The sequence below is a fragment of the Pristis pectinata genome, chromosome 14 (genome assembly GCF_009764475.1).
Source record: "Pristis pectinata isolate sPriPec2 chromosome 14, sPriPec2.1.pri, whole genome shotgun sequence".
Lineage (NCBI taxonomy): Eukaryota > Metazoa > Chordata > Chondrichthyes > Rhinopristiformes > Pristidae > Pristis > Pristis pectinata.
Genome location: NC_067418.1, coordinates 41,187,907 through 41,212,852, shown reverse-complemented (window position 1 = coordinate 41,212,852; position 24,946 = coordinate 41,187,907). Strand labels below are relative to the sequence as shown.

At 42.3% G+C, this 24,946-nt stretch overlaps 1 protein-coding gene across 1 annotated transcript in view; it reads left to right on the top strand.

Moving 5' to 3' along the window:
* The window catches only part of trpm5 (transient receptor potential cation channel, subfamily M, member 5), a 78,580-nt gene extending 53,873 nt beyond the window's left edge, over positions 1–24,707 (top strand). The window contains exons 17-26 of the mRNA XM_052029017.1: positions 1,624–1,876; positions 4,376–4,494; positions 6,784–6,916; positions 9,175–9,349; positions 11,001–11,172; positions 13,435–13,613; positions 14,589–14,721; positions 18,064–18,136; positions 20,701–20,791; positions 24,269–24,707. Coding sequence (XP_051884977.1) covers positions 1,624–1,876; positions 4,376–4,494; positions 6,784–6,916; positions 9,175–9,349; positions 11,001–11,172; positions 13,435–13,613; positions 14,589–14,721; positions 18,064–18,136; positions 20,701–20,791; positions 24,269–24,378 — 1,438 coding nt within the window. The 3' untranslated portion in view covers positions 24,379–24,707. The remainder of the gene's footprint in view (positions 1–1,623; positions 1,877–4,375; positions 4,495–6,783; positions 6,917–9,174; positions 9,350–11,000; positions 11,173–13,434; positions 13,614–14,588; positions 14,722–18,063; positions 18,137–20,700; positions 20,792–24,268) is intronic.
* Positions 24,708–24,946: the final 239 nt, after the last annotated feature.

Genomic DNA, 24,946 nt, shown 5'->3' with positions numbered 1-24,946 from the left:
GAGCAGGGCTTGTTGTGAGTTAAAATCTGGGCAGGAGAGTTTTGAATGATTTGTAATTTATGGAGGGTTGAAATGGATGACTGGGTCAAGATAACATGTTGTGTGTGAGGTCATCCATTTGAGCCAAGAAAGGATAGATCCGGATCTTATTTACATGGTGAAAAGTTAGGATCAGTGTAAGTCCATGGGAGTAACTCAATATCATTCTATAGCTGTAGACTAACCTCACTATAAGAAAATAAGAAATAGGAGCAGGAGTGGGCCATCTGGCTTGTGGAGCCTGCTCTGCCATTCAACAAGATCATGGCTGATCTGATCACTGACTCAGCTCCACCCACCTGCCTTTTCCCCTTAACCCTTAATTCCCCTACTATGCAAAAATCTATCCAACTGTGTCTTAAATATATTTAATGAGGTAGCCTCTACTGCTTCCCTGGGCAGAGAATTCCACAGATTCACTACTGTCTGGGAAAAGCAGTTTCTCCTCACCTCCATCCTAAATCTATTCCCCCGAATCTTGAGGCTATGTCCCCTAGTTCTAGTCTCACCTACTAGTGGAAACAACCTTCCTGCCTCTATCTTAGCTACTCCTTTCGTAATGTTATACGTTTCTATAAGATCCCCTTTCATTCTTATGAATTCCAGTGAAGATAGTCCCAGGTGACTCAATCTCTCCTCACAGGCTAACCACCTCATCTCTGGAATCAACCTGGTGAACCTCCTCTGCACCGCCTCCAAAGCCAGTCTATCTTTCCTCAAGTAAGGAGTCCAGAACTGCCCGCAGTACTCCAGGTGCAGCGTCACCAGTACCCTGTACAGTGGCAGTGTAACCTCCCTGCTCTTAAATTCAATCAGAGCTGTTCCAATTGCACTCCCATAACATTGCCACAAGTGCACTGGAGATCTTTCTAACTATTCCCAAGGAACATAAATGGAAATCAAAAATACTGCAGATGCTGGAAATCTGAAATAAAACCAAAAAATGCTGGAAACACTCAGTGGGGCAGGCTGCATCTGTGGAAAGGGAAACAGTTAATGTTTCAGGTTGTAAAGGGAGAAGAGAAAGGTAATGTTAAGTTGCGCGGAGAAGGTGGCGGGAGGAATGGTTAGGACAAAGGGAGTATCTGTGATAAGACAAGACCAGTTCAGGTAGGTTAACGATAAGATAAGATCTTTATTAGTCACATGTACATCGAAACACACAGTGAAATACATCTTTTGCGTAGTGATTTTGGGGGGGCAGCCCGCAAGTGTCGCCACGCTTCCGGCGCCAACATAGCACGCCCATAACTTCCTATCCTGTACGTCTTTGGAATGTGGGAGGAAACCGGAGCACCCGGAGGAAACCCACGCAGTCACGGGGAGAACGTACAAACTCCTTACAGACAGCGGCCGGATTTGAACCCGGGTCGCTGGCGCTGTAAAGCATTATGCTAACCACTATGCTACCGTGGCAGTTAGACAATGATTATGCTTTATAGGTAAAGGGTGACTGATTCATTGTTGCAGGAGGTATAAAAATTCCCTCGTGGACTAATGTCTCTTGGGAATACCAAGTAAGTCCTGAAAGTCGTCCTGATTCATGTTTAAAATGTAACAACTTGTTATTTTATCGCTTGACAGCAGTGAGAAAGATGGAAAAAGACTTTGCCAAGGAAACCAACACTGGGAATTTATCATACGAAGATGGAAGAAATTCTGGGGTGCTCCTGTAACTGTGTTCCTGGGGAATGTGATACTGTACTTTGCATTTCTGTCCCTTTTCGCATATGTTTTGCTGGTGGACTTCCAGCCTCCACCTCCTATCGGTCCTTCTATGGCAGAGATAACGCTCTACTTCTGGGTTTTCACCTTGGCCCTGGAGGAGCTCAGACAGGTGAGGAGAGCAGATATATTTTAATTGCATTGCCATATAGCTGTGGGATGGAGAAAAAAGGCAGATATGGTGGGGGAGGGGGGAACACGTGGCTGAAGATCACTTGGTGTGGTAATATAAGAGATAAGATAAGGTATCTTTATTAGTCATATGTACATCGAAACACACAGTGAAATGCATCTCTTGCGTAGAGTGTTCTGGGGGCAGCTCGCAAGTGTCGCCACGCTTCCGGCGCCAACATAGCACGCCCACAACTTCCTAACCTGTACGTCTTTGGAATGTGGGAGGAAACCGGAGCACCCGGAGGAAACCCACACAGACACGGGGAGAATGTACAAACTCCTTATGGACAGCGGCCGGAATTGAACCCGGGTCGCTGGCACTGTAATAGCGTTACGCTAACCGCTACACTACTGTGCCTGCCCAGGCACGTGTAGGGCTGTGAATGCTAAAAAGAAAGGGCAGAGTTTGGGAGTTATTACCCTCTACTAAAAGCAGAACTCCACACTGCATTCTCTGCAAATAAACATATTTTGAGCAGCAGATGCCGTTAAGTTATGCAGTTGAGGTTCATGGTGGTGACTGTATGAGGCAGGGATTCACCTCCAGATCCCATCTGTGCCAGCCTGATGGTGTGAGAGACATCTCCATCTGCAGAGAACCTATAAGTTTAAAAAGTGTGGCAAGTCTCAATAGAGAGTTTAGTGGGCACAGGCCCAAAAGTGCAGGTGCCCCTAATTTAGCTCTATGTAGAATAAAACTGGCAATTTTCACCAGTGAAAACATAAGCATGTGTTGGCTGGCAGGCTGCTGGAACCAGTTAGTCTCTAACTAAGTGTTCAGAGCAAAGCAAACTGATACCGTGTAAACGGAATCTTTAACTTGCAGAGCTGACTGTACCAATTAACTCATTACATTAATGCCACCAAATCTGCTTATTCACCATCTCTGTTCCACCGCACCATCTCCTCCACCATAAAGGCCCTGCTCGGGTCACTAATGCCTGACCTATGGATGCCCCATACATACAAATGAATGTCTGGGAGACCGTCAGGATGGATTTGCCAGCTGCTGCAGGCACCCTCTGCCAGGTGGGAACAGGGCATTTCTGCGTGCTGTCGCCCTGAGCCGCAACGATCGGGAGCTGGGTCGAGGCAAGCAGGGCTGGGAGCACTGAGCAGGCTCGCTCGCTGAGTCAGTGAAGCAGGCTGGCGGCCACTCTCTCCGCGCCTGCTCATTCTCCCGTCACGGCTGTCTCTGTGATCCTCTCCCACACGCTGTCTTTTGTTCATTTCCAACTTACGAACAGTTCGGGTTATGAACAGTTCTCGAGAATGGAACCCTGGGGACTTATTGAAACTACTATACTAGCTCACTCGTAGTTTTAATATGCATTTCTGGTGTCAACAAAATCTAGGCAAAGATCAAACACTAGCTAAGAAACTTAGAAATAAATATAATTTTAATATGCGACTTTACGCACAATGTGAAAGTTCCCAAGTAACTAATATAGTGAATAAAATCCACTGTAAATGGTCCCGGGTGGCACAACTAGTCGAGCAGCTGCCACACAGCTCCAGCAACCTGGGTTCAATCCTAACCTCCAGCGCTGTCTGTGTGGAGTTTGCACATTCTCCCTGTGATACCCCAGTCCTGAAGAAGGGTCCTGACCCGAAAAACGTTGACCGCCTGCTTTTTTCCACGGATGCTGCCTGGCCTGCTGAGTCCCTCCAGCATCATCGTGTTTTTCATCTAGATTCCAGCATCTGCAGTCCTTTGTTTCTCCCTGTGATAGCGTGAACTTGTTATGGGTGCTCCAGTTTCCTCCAAAAATCACCAGGACATGTGGATCGGTAGGTTAATTGACCGCTGTAAATTATGATTGTTTTTAGGTGATTGGGAGGATCTGGGGAGAGTTAACGGATATGTGAGAATAGGTTCCAGGAGCAATTAGGGGGAGAAATGGTATTGTTCTGTGAGCCGGCACAGACTCGATGGGCTGAATAGCCTCATTCTATGTCATTAAAAAAATGGAATTGAACTCCACGCTGAATTACACATCGTGCTATTGTTGTTTGTTTTGCTTGCATTGGAGAAGTGATGGAATGTTGGTGAGTTCAGTCAATCGCCGCATCTAATCCCGCAAAATCCAGCTGCTGTACCCACAACGGCCATGAGATGGAGCCAGCCACTCGATTTTAATGGTGGATGAAGTTTAAAAGCTCACAAAGCATATAAAGTGTGGGGCAGATGGGCCATTCCAGCACCTCAATTATACATGCAGAACCTCTACCCAATACACATCCTTTTAATTTTCTCATGATTTGTTATTGTTTTCAAACCAGTTGACTGATGTACCATAAACTACTCTAGGTTGAATCTTTTATGCACCACCTACCCCGTACATGCACTTTAAATGAATGCCCAGAGTTTAAATGTAACCAATGTGATCACAGCATCCTGCTTCTTATAACTAACTGCTTTCTGTCCCCTCCCCAGAGTTTTTTCACTGAAGGAAACACTAACATAGTGAAGAAATTTAAGCTCTATGCGGAGGATTCATGGAACAAGTGTGACATGGTGGCCCTGGTATTGTTCATAGTGGCAGTAACATGCAGGTCAGTACTGGTGTCCCTGAAGTATCCTTGTACTCTTTGTCCTGTTCAATAATGATCTCAAACCTCTTGCTGCATTCCACTCCAGAGAGAATCAGGATACACAGCAGTTTTAACAGAAATCTGAAAGGATTTGGGGAAAGCGACCAATTGATTTGAGTCAGAAAAGTCCAAGACTAAATGACCTCTATTCAACTCTATTTGTGCTTCCTCAGGATTCCCCCTTACAGTCCTTCTGTTAATTATAATTAACTTGCATTTAATTGCATAAACCCACTCTAGGAACTATTTTAAAAATTGTTCAAAATTGGTTATAGGTCACACTTCTAAGTCACCCACGTCTTGTATCTTGTGCCTCTTATCTCAATCGCAGGGTCCTAATCTGCTCTGCAGCCCAACTCCAGAGAGCTCTGGCCTTCCACTTTGACTATCAGTGTTCTCTAGTTTACTTGTGCATCCCTTGGTGTCTATTCATATCCAGAATGCAGCAGGAAGATAAACTGTTGTTTCCTTCTTTCCAAACTCTTTCTGTTTGGATTCTTGTAGCAGCTTCATGAACTTCTTTATGCTTGTTCAGTCTGTCACAGCATACTTTGGATAATAGTCAACTCTGTAACCAAAGCCAGTATAGCAAGACACATTAATGTTGCATTTTGAAAGCTGCAAGATGCTTGCAGACACAAGAGACTGCAGATGCTGGAATTTGGAGCAAAAAACAAACTGCTGGAGAAACTCAGTGGGTTGAGCAGCATCTGTGGGGGGAGAGGAATTGTTAACGATTTGGGTTGAGACCCTGCATTCATTTTCCCAATGATAGGAAATATCTCTTTCTAATTGGTCCCACCTCCTTGATGTTATACTGGCAATCGGTTATTATACAGCTATCTGCTGTATTCCTCTACAAATGTTAAAGTCAATTGTGACCATTTGTTAGACTCTGTTTTTCCTTATGACCTGGGTTCGATCGTGACCTCCAATGGTTTTTGTACAGAGTTGCATGTTCTCCATGCAACTGCGTCAAGTTCCCCGAGGTGCTCCAGTTTTCTCCCATATCTCAAAGGTGTGTAGTTGGTAAGTTAATTGTCCACTGTAAATTACCCTTCATCTGAGTGGGTGAGGAGTTGATTGAGAGAATAGGTTAAAGGAAAATGGGTGTGGGGGGGGAGGGGGGTGGGATTTGGATTGTTCAGTGAGTTGGCAAGGACTCTGGGCTGAATGTCCTATGGAAGTATGAGGAAATAATATGAAAATATGAGAATGAGAGGAAACTGGGAGGAGCCCTCGAAGCTTAATCCACAGCAATAGAAAACTAAATTGGATGACATATAAAATGAGCAGTCAATTCACTTGTTGTTGTGAACAAGTGCCAAGGAAACTTCCATCCCCATGATATTTTCCCTCCAGTAACATGTAGCCCTCTTTCCATGAATCCCTGGAGATATTATTTGCTGACAATTTGAGCACTTGGGCTCTTAGTTGTGTCGAGCTGCATCAGTTATAATATGAATCTCCCACATTTAACATTCTGCTTTTCTTAGTCTCTCCGTCGTTGAGATTTTTCCCTACTCTATCAAGATTTTTATTTGCTCATCTCAAACCTTGCTACTCTATAACTTTTTGTTTACTGATGCATAGAAGACAAGAACAAGGAGGTCATACTGTATAAAGCACCAGTTAGGTCATAGTTAACTGTATTATAGTTCTGGACGCCACATTACAGGAAGGAGGTAACCAGAGGGGAAAATTGAGGAGGTTGACTAGGCTGAAGAATCCTAGTTGAGGCGTTGGGTCCAGAACTCACTGCCTGAAATGCAGTGGAGGCAGGAACACTCATCACACTTAAAAGGTACCTGGTTAAGCACATGAAGAGCTGCAACCCACAAGACCACATAGCTGGGTGCTGTTTAATGGACAGCAGTTTTGGCTAAGATGGGCATGTTTGGCTGAGTGGCCTCCTTGTGTTGTAAATTCTATATAAATTTGTCATGATTTGTTCTGATTCACAAGTTCTTGGTGGATCACCAGTTAACTTGAAGTTGAATGGTTGTTTGAATTCTTCTCACAACTACATAGAATCACAAATAAGTATGTTGTGCACTGTTCTACAGTCTCAATATTCAACAGAGAATACAGAACTTTAGCAAAACTGTACAGGAGAATTCCCATGTCAGGCAGATTCAAAATGCATTTATGTGGTGGGCCCATGCAGACACATCATGTGCCAGGTCCTGCAGATCTGCAGGCCTTTATGTATCTGTTTTTCTAACCAGTGGCATGTCCTTTCCCTTACAGAATGCTCTCTGTCACATATGATGCCGGCCGCGCAACACTGTGCCTGGATTTCATGGTGTTTGCTCTGAGATTGATTCACATCTTTGCCATTAATAAGCAGCTGGGGCCAAAGATTATTATTGTGGAACGGATGGTAGGTGTCCATGCGAGCAAGAACATCATTTACAACCTGAGTTTGTATCACAACACTATGCCATTTCATTCTCTTTATTGAAATATGTAATTGAACAATGTACAAGAACTCAGGTTAAATTCCTATAATGTTGCTTTGAATAACTTCTGCACAGTACATAGGATAGCTCCAAGATTGTTCCCTGTTCATGGATCAGGTAGTGTTACTAGATAATATGTGCATAACTGTTGAGTGAAGGCAGGGTTGGCCTCTCCCATTCAATGGAACCTCTGCACTCCTTTCTCAGCCTCATTTCTAAAGAACCATTTGGGGGTCCCTCTAGAAATGTGCCCAAGCATTGAGGTTAGTATCTTAAAGGGAGAGAAAGTGTGTATTTAAAAAAAAAATCAAGTGGTGCAGTTGACAATGGTGAGAATATAAACTTTCATTTAACTTTCTTGGTTTAAGTTTGCATTGAAGAAGTACAGGACTAGCATTAAGTGGTGACCAAGGATGGCACAACTTGCCACGGTCATCCTGCCATGGGTTTCTGTTTATTGTAACAGCTGATGGGTGAGCAGCTACCAGCTTGGACTCCGTTGTGCTGCTGATCAGTATACCTAGAAGCTGCAGTCCAGCCAGGGTTCATACTCGCCCTCTCCGAGCAGGAGGTACTTGAGGAAGGAGGTGGACTGCTTTTATTATTTCCCCCAGCAGCTCTAATAGATTCATTAACCAATAAAATGACAGTACAAATAGTGCACAGATAGATATAAGTGCCAGTGCAGGCAATCATTAGCAGATTTATTAGACCAATCCTCTCCTGGAGGTGCTGATTCTTATCTATAACTGTTTATACAATGTAATTTTTTTTTCAAACATTCACAAGGTGTGGACGTCATGATGGGCAAGGCCAGCTTTTATTACTCATTCCTAATTGTCATTGAGAAGATGGTGGTGAGTCACCACCTTGCAAGTTTACTGAAAGTACTGATTGTGGATGACTTTGGGGAGTCAGAAGCTGAGTCGCTGGCTGCTGAATCTTCAGCCCCTGACCTGGTCTTGTAGCCTCAGTATTTGTGACTGACCCAGTCAATTTCTGGTCAAAGGTGATTCCCAAGCAATTAATGTGGTGCCTTCAGCAAAGCAATGCCAGGGAGGTGATTAGACTCTCTCCAATTGGAGATGGTCGTAACACTGGTGTGAATAGTACTTGTCACTTACTAGTCCATGCCTTCTTTATATCAGGCATGTGAGTAGAGACTGCTTTGTTTTCCGAAGAGTTCCAACATGGAACTTAATGTTCTACTCGAATCAATGACCAGTCTCACTCCTGACCTTTACGATTCAGGGTAGGTTATTGATAAAGCAGCTGAAGCTGGTTGGACCTAGGACAATTCCCTGAGGAACCCTTATCGTTGCGGCCTGCTGCAGAAATGATTGCTCTCCGACAACCACAAACATTTTCCTTCGTGCAAGGTGTGATTCTGGGGGATGGCGTCTGTGATTCCCATTGTTGTCAGTTTTACGAGGGTTCCACGATGCCCCACATAGCATTGCTGCCTTGGCATTGAGAGCTGTGGCTGTCACCTCACCTGTGGAGTCTGCCTCTCTTGCCTATGTTAGACCTAAAGCTGTGGCGAAGGCTCGGGCTAGAAATGAGACTGACCACTGACAGCAACAATGACAACACCTCCATCACTTCAGATTACTGAGAACAGACTGATGGGATGGTCAGTGGCCAGAATGGATTTACCCCTTTTTCAAGGAATAAGCAGAGGGATACATTTTGTGACATCAATGAGCACTGTACTTTTTGTCAGTAGTTTCACCAATTCTTTGCCCCATTGTGTATGAATGGCCCGATGGCAGCCAATTCAAATGTTAGTTGTCGCAGCTGTGCACTATTATCTTCACACATGCACCTCTCATATCAGTCACTGCCTCCTGACCTGAAGCAGGAACCCTGTTTATTTATTTTCCCCCACTCATTTGTCAAGGCTAGTGTAATCTGTCTCACATGCTTGTAGTCACTTATGCTGAGCTCAGTTAATTCAACAATGATTGGTGAATGAGTACAGAGTCTTTCAGGTCTGAGATGTTTAGTTATACCCTGTCAGTCACACAGGGCTATACAAACCATCAGGTAACTTTGGGTAAATTATAATGTCCACGATCTCTTCCTACCCCACAAAGTTTACATTGTTTACTTGCTGAATGCTTATGGCTTGAGTAGAGTCAACTGATGTCTGGCTCCCTTCCTCCATCTCTACCACCAGATGAAAGATGTCTTCTTCTTCCTGTTTTTTCTGTGTGTTTGGCTTGTTGCCTACGGGGTGGCCACTCAGGCACTGCTGCACCCCAATGAGACTCGGGTGGACTGGATCTTCAGGCACGTTCTCTACAGACCTTACCTTCAGATATTTGGCCAGATTCCACTGGATGAAATAGATGGTACGCGGTTTAAATTCTACTTGTATCAGTGATAGTTGAAGTGAATTTAGTAGTAACTTTCAAAAGCAGAATTGGGTGTAAAATTGAGGGAAAATAGTATGGTGGATTGGCATAGGAAGAAGACTAATTTGATCACCTCTTTCTCAAAAATGGTACAGACATTAAAGACAAAACTGAATCATAAGGAATCTTTTCTGAATTGGGGTTGAACAAGAGATCATAAAACATGTGCTGAGCAGCAGAAATCACTCTTGCAAATGGAAGTGTTGGTCTAGAAATTGATCCTGGCCTCAAAGTACATTAAGCCAGCCACATGCCAGAGTCCCTGTGTACATTTTATAGGTAGATCCCACTGTAGCAATATTTATTGCATGTGTGGTACAAGGCATTGTGTCCCATAAGCTAGGTCTCTCACATACAATGCACATTTAAGGTTATACTTGCCACAGAGGGAGTCCATCAAAGATTTGCCAGATTGACTCGTGGATGAGAGGAATTGTTCTGAGATTAAGCAGACTGGACCTTTACTCTTTTGAGTTTGGAAAAATGAGAGATGATCTTCAGGGCTCTCCAGGGTAGATTCATGGATAATATTTCCTGACTGGCATGTCTAGAAGCAAGGGGTTGTTGTTTCAAAGTTCAGGAGAAGAGATTTTTACCCAGGGGTAGCTGAGCTTTGGAATTCTCCACCCAAGAGGGTTTAAAGGATCATTACAGATAGACTTTTGAATTTTGAGGAGATTGCAGGATGTGAAGTTAGTGCAGAAAAGTGATGTGGGGATAAGAGATCAGCCATGATGTAAATGAATGGTGGAGCAAACACCACAGGCCAAATGGCCTACTCTTGGAGGTGGGACAATGGGTTCTGGGTCACAGGTGGGTGGGAGTTGTTGAGAGAGGCCTGTATTGGGAAGATTTGGTCCTTGGGTGGGTGGGGGGAGGGTGGTGGAAAGAATGTGGGAACGAGTAGAAAATGTGGGACTTTAGAGGTTGGGGATGCGATTGGACTGGTCCAGAAGGAGATGTACAGCAATGGGGCTCTAGCAGTGTTAGAATCAAGGAATAAGTAGTGATCAACCAGCAGGAGCTTTCATGCACCAGACTCCATGGCCACGGCCATGGCCCAGATCAGGATAGACTCCTTTAGCAGAACAGAACCAGGGAACACAAGAGACTACAGATACTGGAACCTGGAGCAACACACAATCTGCTGGAGGAACTCAGCAGTTCGAGCAGCATCTGTGGAAGGAGGAGGGTGGGGAGGAATTGTTGATGTTTTGGCAATTCTGTCCTGTCTTATGGAGGTCACCTTCTGAACAGGAGGCCTGTGCTACTTGTGGGTCATTCCCACTCTAATTTTATGCTAACATTTGACTTCCAGCCGGCTCTATAAGTCAGCACATTACAGGAACAGACAACTTAGAACAAGGGTAGCAACCTGAACAGATGTTGATTTAACTTTCTCCAGCATACAGAAATGTTGCCCTGAATCAAAGAATTTCCAGGCCACCGTGTTTCATTTCTTGCCCATGTTGTCAAAGTACAACTTAAGAAGGTTTTCAATCATTTTTTGTCAGCATCAAAATCTTTTCATTCACTTCATTTCCAGTTTTGGGCTTCGGTACTAACAATGATTTCTATGTAATTTTAGAAGTTCGGATGGTTAATCGACCATGCGTTGGCAACGAAGGCAATGTAACAATGGGAGCTAACTTACCCCACTGCATTAATCGCTATGCAAATTGGCTGGTCATCATGCTACTGGTCATCTTCCTGCTGGTCACTAACGTATTGCTGTTGAACCTTTTGATCGCAATGTTCAGGTAGCATAACATTTGCTTCAGGAATTGAGATCTCCTCCTGTTCTCGTTCTGTAGTTTTGGAGGATTTGGTGTATGATTCTATCGACTAACACCTCCCACTGTGAAATGTGGCCCTGTGCTACTGTACAATGTATACTGGCTTCTGATGTCAAGAAGGAAATACCTAGCAAGTTCCAATGGCTTTTTAATTTTTCCCAAAATTAATAAAAGATTACCCAACAGTTTTACGTTGCCCCTTTAAAACCCTGTATTTTCTAGTCACACAAATCTTGAATTCTCAATTTAGTAGCTTATTCAGCAGTGTGCACTTTGCCTTACAAGCTCAGTGCTGCTGCTGATCTAACTTCTTCCAGTCGTGTGATTTGATAGGAGCACATTTCTCAGCAGGTAAAGCTTCAGGGCTTACAAACCCTATTGGCCTAAACGTTTCATCAAAATGCTAGTGGTTACGCTTTGATTTTTTAAAAAAAACTGTTACTACTAGTGTTGAAAAGCTATTGGGGACACCTGGGTTATTGTTGAATGACACAAAAGAACGTGCATTAGAGATGATATGAAACGGGGCTGTTTAATATTACTGCTTTATTCACCTCCCCAGTGATTCCAGAATCCCTGCTTCAGCAAATAACAAACCATCGACAAAATCACAGAAACTTGTAGCTTTGAAAAGTGATTTTTGGAAATTCATTCAAATTTTCAAATTGCAAAGAAAAAGAATCAGTATTTCCTTCCTACATAAGAAGAACTATGCAATCAATGCACATCAGAATGGGAGTTATTTGGTTGCATGGGGGAGATGTACAATGGGCAATTGATCCAAAAATGTGCAAAATCAAAATTACTCAGAATGAATCATCTATTCGTACAAACTGACTACATTATAAAGTGAGAGAGGTTAAACGTATAGAATTTTATCCACTTTTCAGGATCTGAGTATCAGTGGCAAGGCCACTGTTATTACCACCCATCCCTAGCTGTCTTTGAGAAGATGTTGGTGACAATGGAGTGGCTTACAAGGTTATTTCAGAGGTCTTTTTAAGAGTCAACTGCATGGAGTGGGTCTGTAGTCACATATCTACAAACATCATTGCTTATGGTTAGTTGGAGCTATTACAGATTATTAACTGAATCAATACAAGAAAAAAATGTCATGCTCATTAATAGGGTGATCTGTTTTGGTCCTGTGATGGAGGAACGAGGGTTCGGGTTCTGATACACCAAGACTAGTACATTCGTAAACTGGCAGGAGGTTAAGGAAGGCAATTTCACTGTTAAATCTGACACGTACTAGAACATTTAAGGGCTTAAACATCATTAATGGCTTTGTCACTGGAAAATCTGTTTCGGCAATCTAACTGTCAACTTGCTCTCTTGTGGTAGATTTAGAAGCAACATTAACAATCAGTCTGCAAGCCAATGGCAATTCATTGTCAAGCAGGCAGATCAGGTGTACTCTAACTGAAATTCAAGGCTCCTCAAAATCTAAACCATAAACAGCAAATGCTGGAAGTGCAAAGCAGGTCAGGCAGCATCTGTGGGGAGAGAGAGAAACAGAGTTAACATTTCAGGTTGACAACCCTTCATCAGAACCTGCTGAGTGTTTCCAGCAATTTCTGTTTTTATTGCAGCACACCTTAACATTTGACTTTGGAATCTTAAACCAATTAAAATTATCTTACTTTCCAAACCCTGATTGGATGTTGGTTAGCATTTGCAAATAAGTGGCTAAACATTCAGCAGAGACAGAAGATCGATATTTAGGCCAATTCCTCAGTGATTCTGCTCATCTCCCACCTCAGCCTTTGGATAAAACTGGTGAAATCTCCAGGCTGATGGTGGAGAGCCGATTCCTTCGGAGCTTCCTTCATACATTATGGGGGAACTGGTGGGTCAGGAAATTACCCCACCACCTCACCATCCGCTTCCTCCCCACCCAAGCAAATTACAATTTACAATTGATCTGAAATGGTCCAGTCACTTGGTTGTCCATGCTAAAGAGATTCTCTCCTGCACAAACATCAAGTTCCAACAACAGTCTTCTAGTTCACATGGTCACTTAGCACTGTTAAGCTCATAACTCGAGCAAATCCGTGGCTGATGTTTGCGTAGTGTGATGCCAAATGTTGCATCCAGCTCTGCAGACTGATGACTATTTCATGGAAATCACTTGCGGCAGTCAAAATGAGCAAACTTGAAGAATGTCCTGTCCGCGGAAGGGTTCATCTGTACTGTTACACTTCAGTGAGATGCTTTCTTTTCCAGTTATACCTTCCAGGTTGTACAAGTAAACACGGATATATTTTGGAAATTCCAGCGCTACAATCTGATAGTGGAGTATCACAGCCGGCCTGCTCTGGCCCCACCCTTCATCATCATCAGTCACCTGAACCTTTTCATTCGAACGATTATTAAGGAACCACAGCACAAGCAAGAGCATTTTGGTAAGTTGCCCTTCTCCTGGGGTGTGCATTAATACTAGGCAAGGACAAGGTAAGGTTCAATAGCATCAACTTCTCTGGCCAGGTCTATTGTACGTTCTGCGGAAGGTTGAAGTTCATTTCAATGCTACCCCTCAAACCCACACATTATGGGCAATTTTACAGCAGCCAATCAACCTAGCAACTCACCTATCTTTGGGATGTGAGAGGAAACTCCTGGAGGAAACCGATGCAGTCATGGGGAGAATGTATAAACTCCATACAGAGAGCAGCGGAGGTCAGCATTGAACCTGGATCGCTAGAACTGCTCTACCAGCTGTGTGCCTAGTCTGTGGTCCTTCTGAGCTTCAGTGTGTCCCTCAGCACACAGCCCTTTTGATTCGTGACGATATTACCAGAGCTGGAGGGCTTCAATTATCAGAAGAGGCTCGGTAGGCTGGGACATTTTATCGAGGGGCAGAACAGGTTAAGGATTGACCTTGTAGAGGTCTGTAAAATCATGAGGGGAGTAGATAAGGTGAACGCTCAGCCTTTTTCCCAGGATAGGGGAGTCTAAAACTAGAGGGCATAGGTTTAAGGTGGGAGGGGAAAAACTTAAAAGGGACCTAAGGGTCAAATTTTTTTTTACTCGGTGGATATATGGAACGAGCTGTCAGTGGAAGCTTGTAGAGGTGGGTACAATTACTATGTTTAAAAGACATTTGGATAGGTACATGGATAGAAAAGGCCGAGAGGGATATGGGCCAAATGCAGGCAAATGGGAGCAGCTCAGATAGACATCTTGGTCAGCATGGATGAGTTGGGCTGAAGGGCCTGTTTCTGTACTGTATAACTCTGACTCCTGCACCTTGTTCTGTGATTCAACCCTTCAAGGGAAGGGAGAGGGAATGCCAATTAATGGTTAAGTGCTTTTAGTTTTAACAAATAAATTATTCTAGCATCACTCTTTAAAGGTTTTGTTTCATGCATCTATTCTAGAAAAAAAATTACCGGAGGGCTTGGACCAGAAAATCAGGATCTGGGAATCTGTACAAAAAGAGAATTATCTTGCCAATTTGGAAAAGGGGAAGAGAGAAAGCAGCACTGAACGACTGAAGAAAACCTCCACCAAGTAAGTGTAATTGAAAGAAAGCTCAGTTCAACACCGACTGCTGCTGGAAGATCAACTCAGCAAAAGGTGCACTTGGTCTACCTGAAACTTGTTGGCCTTCCAGGTTAAGGAGATGCCTGCAAGTGAATGCTGCTGGACTGGCACATTCCAGGATGTGGGAGTACTTGCTGAGGAATGCACTGAAGCTCTGTTGGACCCCAGACCAAGGGCACAACTAGTAGAGCTGCTGCATAGCTCAACTGATCTAGGTTCATTCCTGACCACAGTTGCTGTGTGGAGTTCCCCTGGGTGTGCTGGTTTCCTACCACATCCCCAGAACATGCAAGTTGGTAGGTTAATTGGCTGCTGTAAATTGCTCCCAGTGTGTAGGTGAGTGTGAAATCTGGGGGGAGTTGATGGGAACGTGGGAGAATGAAAAATGGGATTAGTGTAAACAGACACTTCATGGTCATTGGGAACTCAGTGGGTTGAAGAGCCACTTTCTATGCTGTATCTCTCTGATTCAATGCTGCCACTGGACCTTGAGGGGCTGGACTTTGTGTAACAGCCTCTTGAACACTTCACTATTGCATTGTTTGAGGAAATGCGAGTGGCATTGGTACATTGTAAAGGAATGTGTTGAATTGCTGTTATAATGAAAAAGGAATGCACCATTTGTATTCACTGTATATATTATGGAAAAAAAAACAAGCTGTTTCCTAACAGCGAAAATGCAATGCATTCCTGGCATAGTTACATGCTACTTTTTCACTGGGTCAGTGTTGTGGGACTACCAACTGTGCAAGCAGTACAGGACTGTACAGTCAGAAAGTAAATGTAGCCAAATGCTTCACCCAAGTTCTTAAAACTACTTTATAACAATGTGGTTTCCAACGATGAGAATAAAACTGTCAGAAGTCAACTCCGTCACAGTAGCTAAAGTGTCAAGGAAAGTCTCAGCAGCATTGTGGAAACGGGGTTCTCCCAATGCTGCTTTTGGAGTATTTACAGTTCCCTGAACTACTGCCCGGAATAGATTCTTCTGTTAAATCACATGATATGAAGCAAGTTTTGTTTACACAGAGAGCAGTAGAAGCAGCAACATTGAGAGGCATTTAGACAGGCAGGGAATAGAGGGATAGGGAGAAGCGGTAGCTCCTTGTGAAGGCAGATGGGATTAGTTTAGACTGGTGGCATAGTTGGCATAGACATGGTGGGCTGAAGGGCCTGTTCCTGTGCTGTTCTCTGACACCTGTAAAATCCAGCCATGGGAGTACTGAATAGGCCCTTAATTTATTCAGAGGTGCATTCTTTACAATGGTGGTGAGATTTTTGCCAAATCTTAATAATTCCTTGCATCAAGAAGTTTCTTGACCACAATCATGGGTTCTGCTCCTCTTCTCTGCCCATTCCCTCCCCCAGCTCTTTCTCTTGCTGTGGAGGCATCCTCTGGGACTATTTAAATTGGTGAACCTTCCATCAACTGGGTTAGTGGTCCAGTGGAAGTTCCTGGTCAATTTATCCCTTTGCTTAATATAAGACAATTGGGTTTGCAGGTGGGTCTACCTCTAATGTCCCTTTTCATCTGTTGTACAAAATATAAAGTGTTTGCAATACATTTACAAACATTTAGCCCAATAGGTTCACGTTAGTGTTAATACTCCAGTCACCTCCCCCTACATCTCTTCTAAACTCAAGATTTCCTCTCAACTTGTTCTCTCATGTTTATCTGATTATAATTACCTAAAGCATCTTTACTGTGCAGGAATTTATGAAATCTGAAGATTTTCCCAAATTGCTTGCTGGATGTGTTAGAGGGTCTGTTTATATATGGTCCCTAATTCTGGTCTCACCCACAAAGAAACCTCTTCTATATATCCATTCATAATGGGTTTTTAACAGGTTGTTCCTCAGAGCCTTGGTATCACTCCAGTATTTGTTTTGCGCTTTATTCAGCGTACTAATATCCATTTTGTGAGGTAAGATAAGAACTGTTTGTTTTGCTCCACCTAATCTAAGCAAGGTTTTGTACAAGTTTAATATCTCTGCTTTTCACAATTTTCCCTCTAGGTATGTGCTTTGCTTCTCTGGCCTTATTAAGCAATGCTGCAATTTTGTCTTTAATCCATGTACATCACCAGATCTACATTGCTCTGTGCAAGTGTGTCACCTTGTTATTCTCCATACCAAACTGTACTGTTATGCACATCATCTTGTGAAGGTGGTATGCCCAGTGATTTTGCTTTTCCATATTTTGCTAGTTTTCTTCCATCAACTTTTTCAGTTCAAGTCAAGTATTTGTAAATTGTGGTCTCAACAAATCCACTTCCATCTTTTTGCTAATCTGAGCAACTACCTTTTAAGCTTACTCCCTCTTCTGTTTTTAATTCATACTTGTCCTCTGACTTCATACATTTTGGTCTATGTAATGAGTTTACATTATGTGTTATTTAAACCTTTTCAGCAATTCAAATACATTACATTCAAAAAGCAGACTGCATTTTCTGAAAATCTTGCAGAAAATTATGGGGATACTCAATAGGTTAGGTATGTAGCATCTGCAGAGAGAGAAGCAGAGAATGTTCCAGGTTGATGACCTTTCAAGGCAACCTTTCTGAAACATTAACTCTTTCTCTCTGCAGGTGGTGCCAGGCCTACTGAGTATTTCCAGCATTTTCTCCTCCAACTATATTACTTCTCTGGTTGCCCTATGCTATTTATTTAGTGCAGTTCTACTAGAATTGTGCTGCAGAGGGGTTCTGGACCTAGATTTAAGTTAAAAAGAAAAAAAAACAAACTCTGAACCAGTGCAAAGAGGAAAATCTGAAAATAGTTTCATTGGTATTACATCTGAGTGCAAAACCAGTGTTGTATGAAAATCCACATGATCACAAACATGAAGCATAGATATTCTGAGGGCACACAAGTCTGAATGTAACAAGTGAAGATTTAGTTGAAGTGAATACAAGAGCTTTTTTATGTATATTGAATACCAGTAATAAATACTTGACTATTATGTTCCCATAGCAACTTGAACTTTCAAGTTCAGATAGCCTGCAGGGAACACTTTGTTTAATCCATCCACAGACTGATCAATATGAATTGAGCTTGTGCACAGCTGGAAACAAATTTATCGCCAAGTTGGTTGGCAGCTGTTACATCTTTAAATTGATTTACATGATGTGAAATCTGCTCTAAATCTGCTCTGCATTGTTATGTAGCTTGTTAGAGAGGTGAATATTTTGTTCTTTAAACTGGCCTGGAATTCATTTTTGGGCTAACTGCACTTTGCTTGATCCCTGATAGCAAGTTCTCAATCATGATGGAATCATATTCTCTAACGGGATTATTTGTTTCTTTTAGGGTAGATTCGTTACTTAAATCCATAAGTGGACTTCAAGAGAGGGAGAAACGCCTTGTAACCCTTGAGGCAAAGGTAGGTAAAATAAAATAATGCTGAGTAAATGGCATGCATTTTCCAATGTTTTGTCATTTTAACTTTCCCTTGAATAAGCAAACTGGCAAATGTTGGGAGTTGCAGCTACAGCGGCAATGATCGCTTTGACAATGGATTGATTACTCTGTATGCAACAATGCAGCTGAGCACAACTTAACAGGTCTCAAACCAAATGTTAAATTAGTGGAACACAGCATCAGCATTTTGCTCCATAGTAGTGTGATACATATACAGTGGTATGCAAAAGTTTGGGCACCCCAGTCAAAATTTCTGTTACTGTGAATAGCTCAGTGAGTAAAAGATGACCTGATTTCCAAAAGGCATGAAGTTAAAGATGACACATTTCTTTAATATTTTAAGCAAGATTACTTTTTTTATTTCCATCTTTTACAGTTTCAAAATAACAAAAGGAAAAGGGCCCAAGGCAAAAGTTTGGGCACCCTGCACGGTCAGTACTTAGTAACACCCCCTTTGGGAAGTATCACAGCTTGTAAACATTTTCTGTAGTCAGCTAAGAGTCTTTCAATTCTTGTTTGGGGGTTTTTCGCCCATCCTTCCTTGCAAAAGGCTTCTAGTTCTGTGAGATTCTTGGGCTGTCTTGCATGCACTGCTCTTTTGAGGTCTATTCACAGATTTTCGATGATTTTTAGGTGTGGGACTGTGATGGCCATGGACAAACCTTCAGTTTGTGCCTCTTGAGGTAGTCCATTGTGGATTTTGAGGTGTGTTTAGGATCGTTATCCTGTTGTAGAAGCCATCCTCTTTTCATCTTCAGCTTTTTTACAGACGGTGTGATGTTTGCTTCCAGAATTTGCTGGTATTTAATTGAATTCATTCTTCCCTCTACCAATGAAATGTTCCCCGTGCCACTGGCTGCAACACAAGCCCAAAGCATGATTGATCCACCCCCGTGCTTAACAGTTGGAGAGAGGTTCTTTTCGTGAAATTCTGCACCCTCTTTTCTCCAAACTTTCCTGCGTCCTCACCACAAAATTCAGCGTCAGAAGTTTGCAAAGGAATATCTAAATAAGCCTGATGCATTTTGGAAACAAGTCCTGTGGACTGATGAAGTTAAAATAGAACTTTTTGGCTGCAATGAGCAAAGGTATGCTTGGAGAAAAAAGGGTGTAGAATTTCATGAAAAGAACACCTCTCCAACTGTTAAGCATGGGAGTGGATCGATCATGCTTTGGGCTTGTGTTGCAGCCAGTGGCACGGGGAACATTTCACTGGTAGGGGGAAGAATGAATTCAATTAAATACCAGCAAATTCTGGAAGCAAACATCACACTGTCTGTAAAAAAGCTGAAGATGAAAAGAGGATGACTTCAACAACAGGATAACGATCCTAAACATACCTCAAAATCCACAATGGACTACCTCGAGGCACAAGCTGAAGGTTTTTCCATGGTCCTCACAGTCCCCTGACCTAAACATCATCGAAAATCTGTGGATAGACCTCAAAGGAGCAGTGCATGCAAGATGGCCCAAGAATCTCACAGAACTAGAAGCCTTTTGCAAGGAAGAATGGGTGAAAATCCCCCAAACTAGAATTGAAAGACTCTTAGCTGGCTACAGAAAGCGTTTACAAGCTGTGATACTTGCCAAAGGGGGTGTTACTAAGTACTGACCATGCAGGGTGCCCAAACTTTTGCTTCGGGTCCTTTTCTTCTTTTGTTATTTTGAAACTGTAAAAGATGGAAATAAAAAAGTAATCTTGCTTAAAATATTAAAGAAATGTGTCATCTCTAACATTATGCCTTTTGGAAATCAGATCATCTTTTACTCACTTAGCTATTCACAGTAACAGAAATTTTGACCAGGGGTGCCCAAACTTTTGCATGCCATGGGAGACTGGAAGAAAATGTTACCTTTGATTCACTGCCATAAACATATCGTTTGCACTTGACATTTTACTCAGCTGGGTAAGGGTCATAAATCAGTAAACAAAAATACCCACATTTTTAACCTTGTTTTGAAAGTGTGAAAATCAATTAGTGAAACCCTAAATTGATATAAAACACAGTACTACCTGATGCTGCAACGGATGCTGTTCCAAGTCGGTGCCATAACAGATGACATCAGTTCATCTTGGTATAAGACATGCTACTGACTAGACCTAGCACCATCCCAGTTTTCACAGGCAACTACACTAACCATGACTAGTAATCACATCAATTAAGTTGACTAAGTTATACTTGAAAGGTTGAGAAGTAAAATACTATAGTTGCTGGAAATTTGAAATTAAAACTAAAACAGAAAATGCTGGAAATACTCAGTAGGTTAGTCAGCAGCTCGAGAGAGGAAAGGGAAATTAATGTTTCCAGTTAGTTATTTACCTCTCCATTGATAGTGTCTGGCCTCCTCAGCATTTTCTGTTTATATTTCATATAATCTATGACTTGTGTTCCATTAATCAATCTGAAAATTCCTTTGCAGTTGCAGTTCCTTAATCAAAATCCCAGATGAAATGATTCATTTTGATAGTTGCATTACTGCTTCAGTAATAACTGCATTTGAGTTTATTTCTTGGTATTTTTGCAGATGAAATACTGCAGTGATGTTCTATCCTGGATGACTGAATCCTTTATTCAACATAACCTACATTGCAACAATCCTCCTCCAACCCATACAGGTACTCCTATTTTACTCATCACTTTTCAGAGGCTACATTTGTGTGTCCATATACTTCCAGTTTTCTCCATCTTGAGTTCACGTGGTCAGCAGTTTAAAATCAGCCACTGCTTGTATGAAAATATATTCCTGTAGGGGTTTGCAGAGGGTTGTGGGGGCTTAATCATTGGGTGTATTTAAAGAGGAAGTGGAAAGATGTTTGAATGATCAGGGAATTGAGGATAATGGGGAAAAGGCAACAGAGGAGTTGAGGCCTGGAGCAGATCAGCCATGAGGCTATTATCTTTGGCTTTCAGTTAGCATTCAATTTTATTAACTGCTGTGGAAAGTGTAAAAACATAATCCCTAAGCGAAGACAGACTTGGGTCTGTCTAGTTCACCTAACATTAATTGTTGGATAAACAAAGCAAAGCGTTCTTCAGTTAGTCCAAAACACATCCAGAGAGGATGGAAGGAGTCCCCAAGGGGCAAGTTGTGAGGAATGCTTCAAAGGCAAATGTTTCCTCCAAATCATGTGTATATCACATTGTCTCATTTTAGAACATACAGAAGTCCAATTTACATTTGTAGATCTTAATACCAATCAAAGTTTAAAAAAAAATGCTGGGAATGTGAAATGAAACCAAAAAATGATGAAGATGCTCGACAGGTCAGGCAGCATCTGTGGACAGTTAATGTTTGAGGTCGATGACCTTTCTTCAGAACTGGGAAGAGTGGAGAGAACAAAGATTGTTTGTAGAGTAGAAAATGGTTCAAAGGAGGACAGAGAGAGGCTGATTAATAACAGTTGATTTGACTGGAGGAGGTTAAATAGAAGATTAATGTGGAGAGATAAAATGATGGAACATAGAGAGATTGAAGTATCTGCAGTTGCTGGAAATCTGAAATATAAGATGATGGAAATATTCAGCAAGGTGGTTAACGTCTGCAGACGGAAAAAACGAGTTAAGTTTTTAATTGAATTTGAGTCCTGAGGGCTAGAACCTGTCTCATTGTAATGATGAGATTCTGTTCTGAGCTTGCATTTGGAACAGTGCAATAGGTCAAAGGCCAGAACAGGTGTGGGTTGGAAAATTAGAGTTCACAGGCACCTGGAAGCTCAGTGCCACCCCTGTGGACTGAATGGAGACATTCCAAAAAGCAGTTATCCAAGCTGCAGGAGAAACTTGAGAGTAGTGAATGTAATACACTGAATTGAAAATAGTATAAGCAAATCACTGCCTCACCTGAAAAACTGTGCTTGGGTCCCTGGATGGTGGGCAGTGAAGAGGTAGAAGGGCTGATTGAATCTCCTGTGGTTGCACAGCAAGGGGGAGTAGACTAGGGAAATCGCAGAGGGAACAATCACTTCGGACTACTGAAAGAGGAAGGGAAGATGTGCCTGGTGGTGGCATCACATTGAAGCTGATGAGATACATGGCAGATACATTAGGGACATTGGCAGATACAGTACATTAGGGACTTTTAAGAGACTCTTAGATAGACACATGAATGATAGAAAAATAGGGGGCTATGTGGGAAGGAAGGGTTAGATAGATCTTAGAGCAGGATAAAATGTGGGCACAACATTGTGGGCCAAAGGGCCTGTACTGTGCTCTAGTGTTCTATGTTCTAGATGGAATGCAAGGGGAAGGAGAAATAGCGGGGAGAGAAATGCAGAAAATGTAAATGTGATTGAGAGCTGTGTCAACTAAAATTCAGGGAAAGAAAAAAGGAATTATCCCTGCAGCACTGGTGTGGAAAATGCTGTCATCAGAACAGAAACAATGAAATCGGAGGAGCTAGAGTGGGTGGGCCATGGTGTGATCAAGATAGTTGTGGGCCTGTAATGCATATTAATTGCATTATAGCCATCCCCTGAGGTGGTCCACCTGAAAAAGAGAGAAATTTAAAGTGGCATCACCACTGATGAAAATTGAGTGATGTATGAGAACAGGAGGCAATTTCAATACAGTCATCCTTTAAGGGGATAAAAAGGAGCAAGATAAGGGGCCTAAGGACTGTCCCACACATCCCACAGAGACGGGTGAATCCATGTGGTTCCCATAGCCAATTTGGAGTAAGTGAGTGGGGTTAAAGTCAGGGTTTTCAACAGGAGAAAAAGTTCAGCCAGGCAAAGCAAGTGGTGGTATAGAGGAAGTGATTGGTTCTATATTCAGGAGGGGAGAAAAAGGCCTCAGGCCATCCTGGTGTGGGATGATGATTGGGATGGCTGTGGTGAAAATGAGCTGGTTGAGGCCTGGAAACAGTAGGTGGAGGGAAGAGCTTGAACAAGACTGAAGCAATGGAGCCGGTGTAGGAGAAGAGCAGGCTGAAACAATGGGTTCTGCTTGTGGACCTAGGGGAGGTATTAGCAGGGTTAGGGACCTGTGAGGCAGTGGAGGCAAGCTCTATAGAGGAAATTAAGGTCAGCAAGTGACTGGGGAAAGTGGCCTGGTGGTTATGGTTCAGAGGGAGGTATTAGGTGGTGACAGAGCTGTTCAGCCTTTGACATAGAAGTTAGTTCAACAACACCATTACACCTGACAGCAGGTTTGAACGCTGTGCAGAACTTTTAGATGGGGATAGGAGCAGTGGAAAAATTGAGACCAGTGTCACTCTAGCATTAGTAATGAAGAGAGCAAGAAAGGGTAGGAGGCCAGAAATTCTGAAGGGTCCACTATCTGGGGTGATGACAGAAGATTTCAATATCACATGAGGGGTCCAGAATTCATTGAGACAAGGATAGATTGTTCAAGATCTCAGCAGAGGAGAAGGAAAGGAGAGTTTGGGGAGGACAAAGTAGTTTCAGAGAAAAGTGAATGGGGAAAATGATCGTGTGGAGAAATGGAATTCAAGAGCTGATGAAGTTTGTGATCATCAGTGCTTGAAAGGAAGGAAAGTCTTTTGTAGAGCACCAAATATGGTGAATGATGAAGTGAAATAGCAGATCAGGACAACTTTAGAGCGGGTTGATGCTGTTCAAGAGGTCAAGCATTTATCTCAATAATTCAAGAAAAGTTGAACAGACTTGTTAAATGTACTGGGTTTGATCTGTAGTTCTATAGGACACTGCTAAATTTTTGCAGACCAAACACTTAGCTAGGCATTTGAATAGGCAAGGCATAGAAGGTTATGGACCTTATGGGTACAAATGGGATTAGTGTAGATGGGAAAAAGGTGGGCAAAAGGGCCTGTTTCTGACTGACTCAGCCCGTTTTTTGCCGTGGCTAGTACACCTACCAATGCTGAAGGCCCTTTGCTGAGACTTGTTTCTATAACATGGTCATAGACTGTATTATGGACTTTAGTTGCAGAATGTTGGATAAATGTAACATCTGATGATGTGGTTCAATTATATATGCATATTCATTTGGGCAAACGGTCCTGCACCCTTCCATTTTGAGTGTTAACCAACTCATTTAAAACCCAATTCTTCTGCCAATGCTTATAGCACAACAGTAACTACAGTAAAAAGACTTTTTCCCCTCTCTTGCAGATTCTCCGATTCCAGTCTACAAAAAACCACCACTGAATGCATTAACGGCAGACGTTACTGACTGTCCAGTGGATATAGAGGCAATAGCCATGCCGTACATCGATAACTAGTTTCAGCAGGGAAAGTGCTCTGGTACAGAGAAAGATAATGAAGGTTTCACTATTATTTCACTAGCATTAATCTTTATCCTCTGTGGCAACACCTACAGCAAAAAAAAGTACACATTTTAAAATTGGATTTTAATTTTGGGGAAACTCACTTGTACTGTTTGGAAAATAAATGTTGAGTAAAAGGCAAACAAACATATCTTGTAGCAATGACATATCAGATCATTGATATCTTTGCTTAATATACCTGAGTGAAGTCTGATGCTCACTAGTGTAAAAATGCAATTACTAAACAAACAAAATAGTTGAAAATAAACCAACTTGTTCAGTGGTAAATATCATTTCTTTTGAGCATTGTTTCAATGGGTTAAACTGACAATTTGCAAAGATTTACAAAACCAACCTCACAATCAATACGTATATACAGTACTTTGGCACTTTAAACATATTTGGTAACCTATAATGTTAATTCCTCTTTGAACACTCTAATACATCACCCCACTGACTCACTGCATACCTAGACTGACTCTTCAGAATGGTACAGAGCTTGTCTGGGTTGGCATAAATAGTT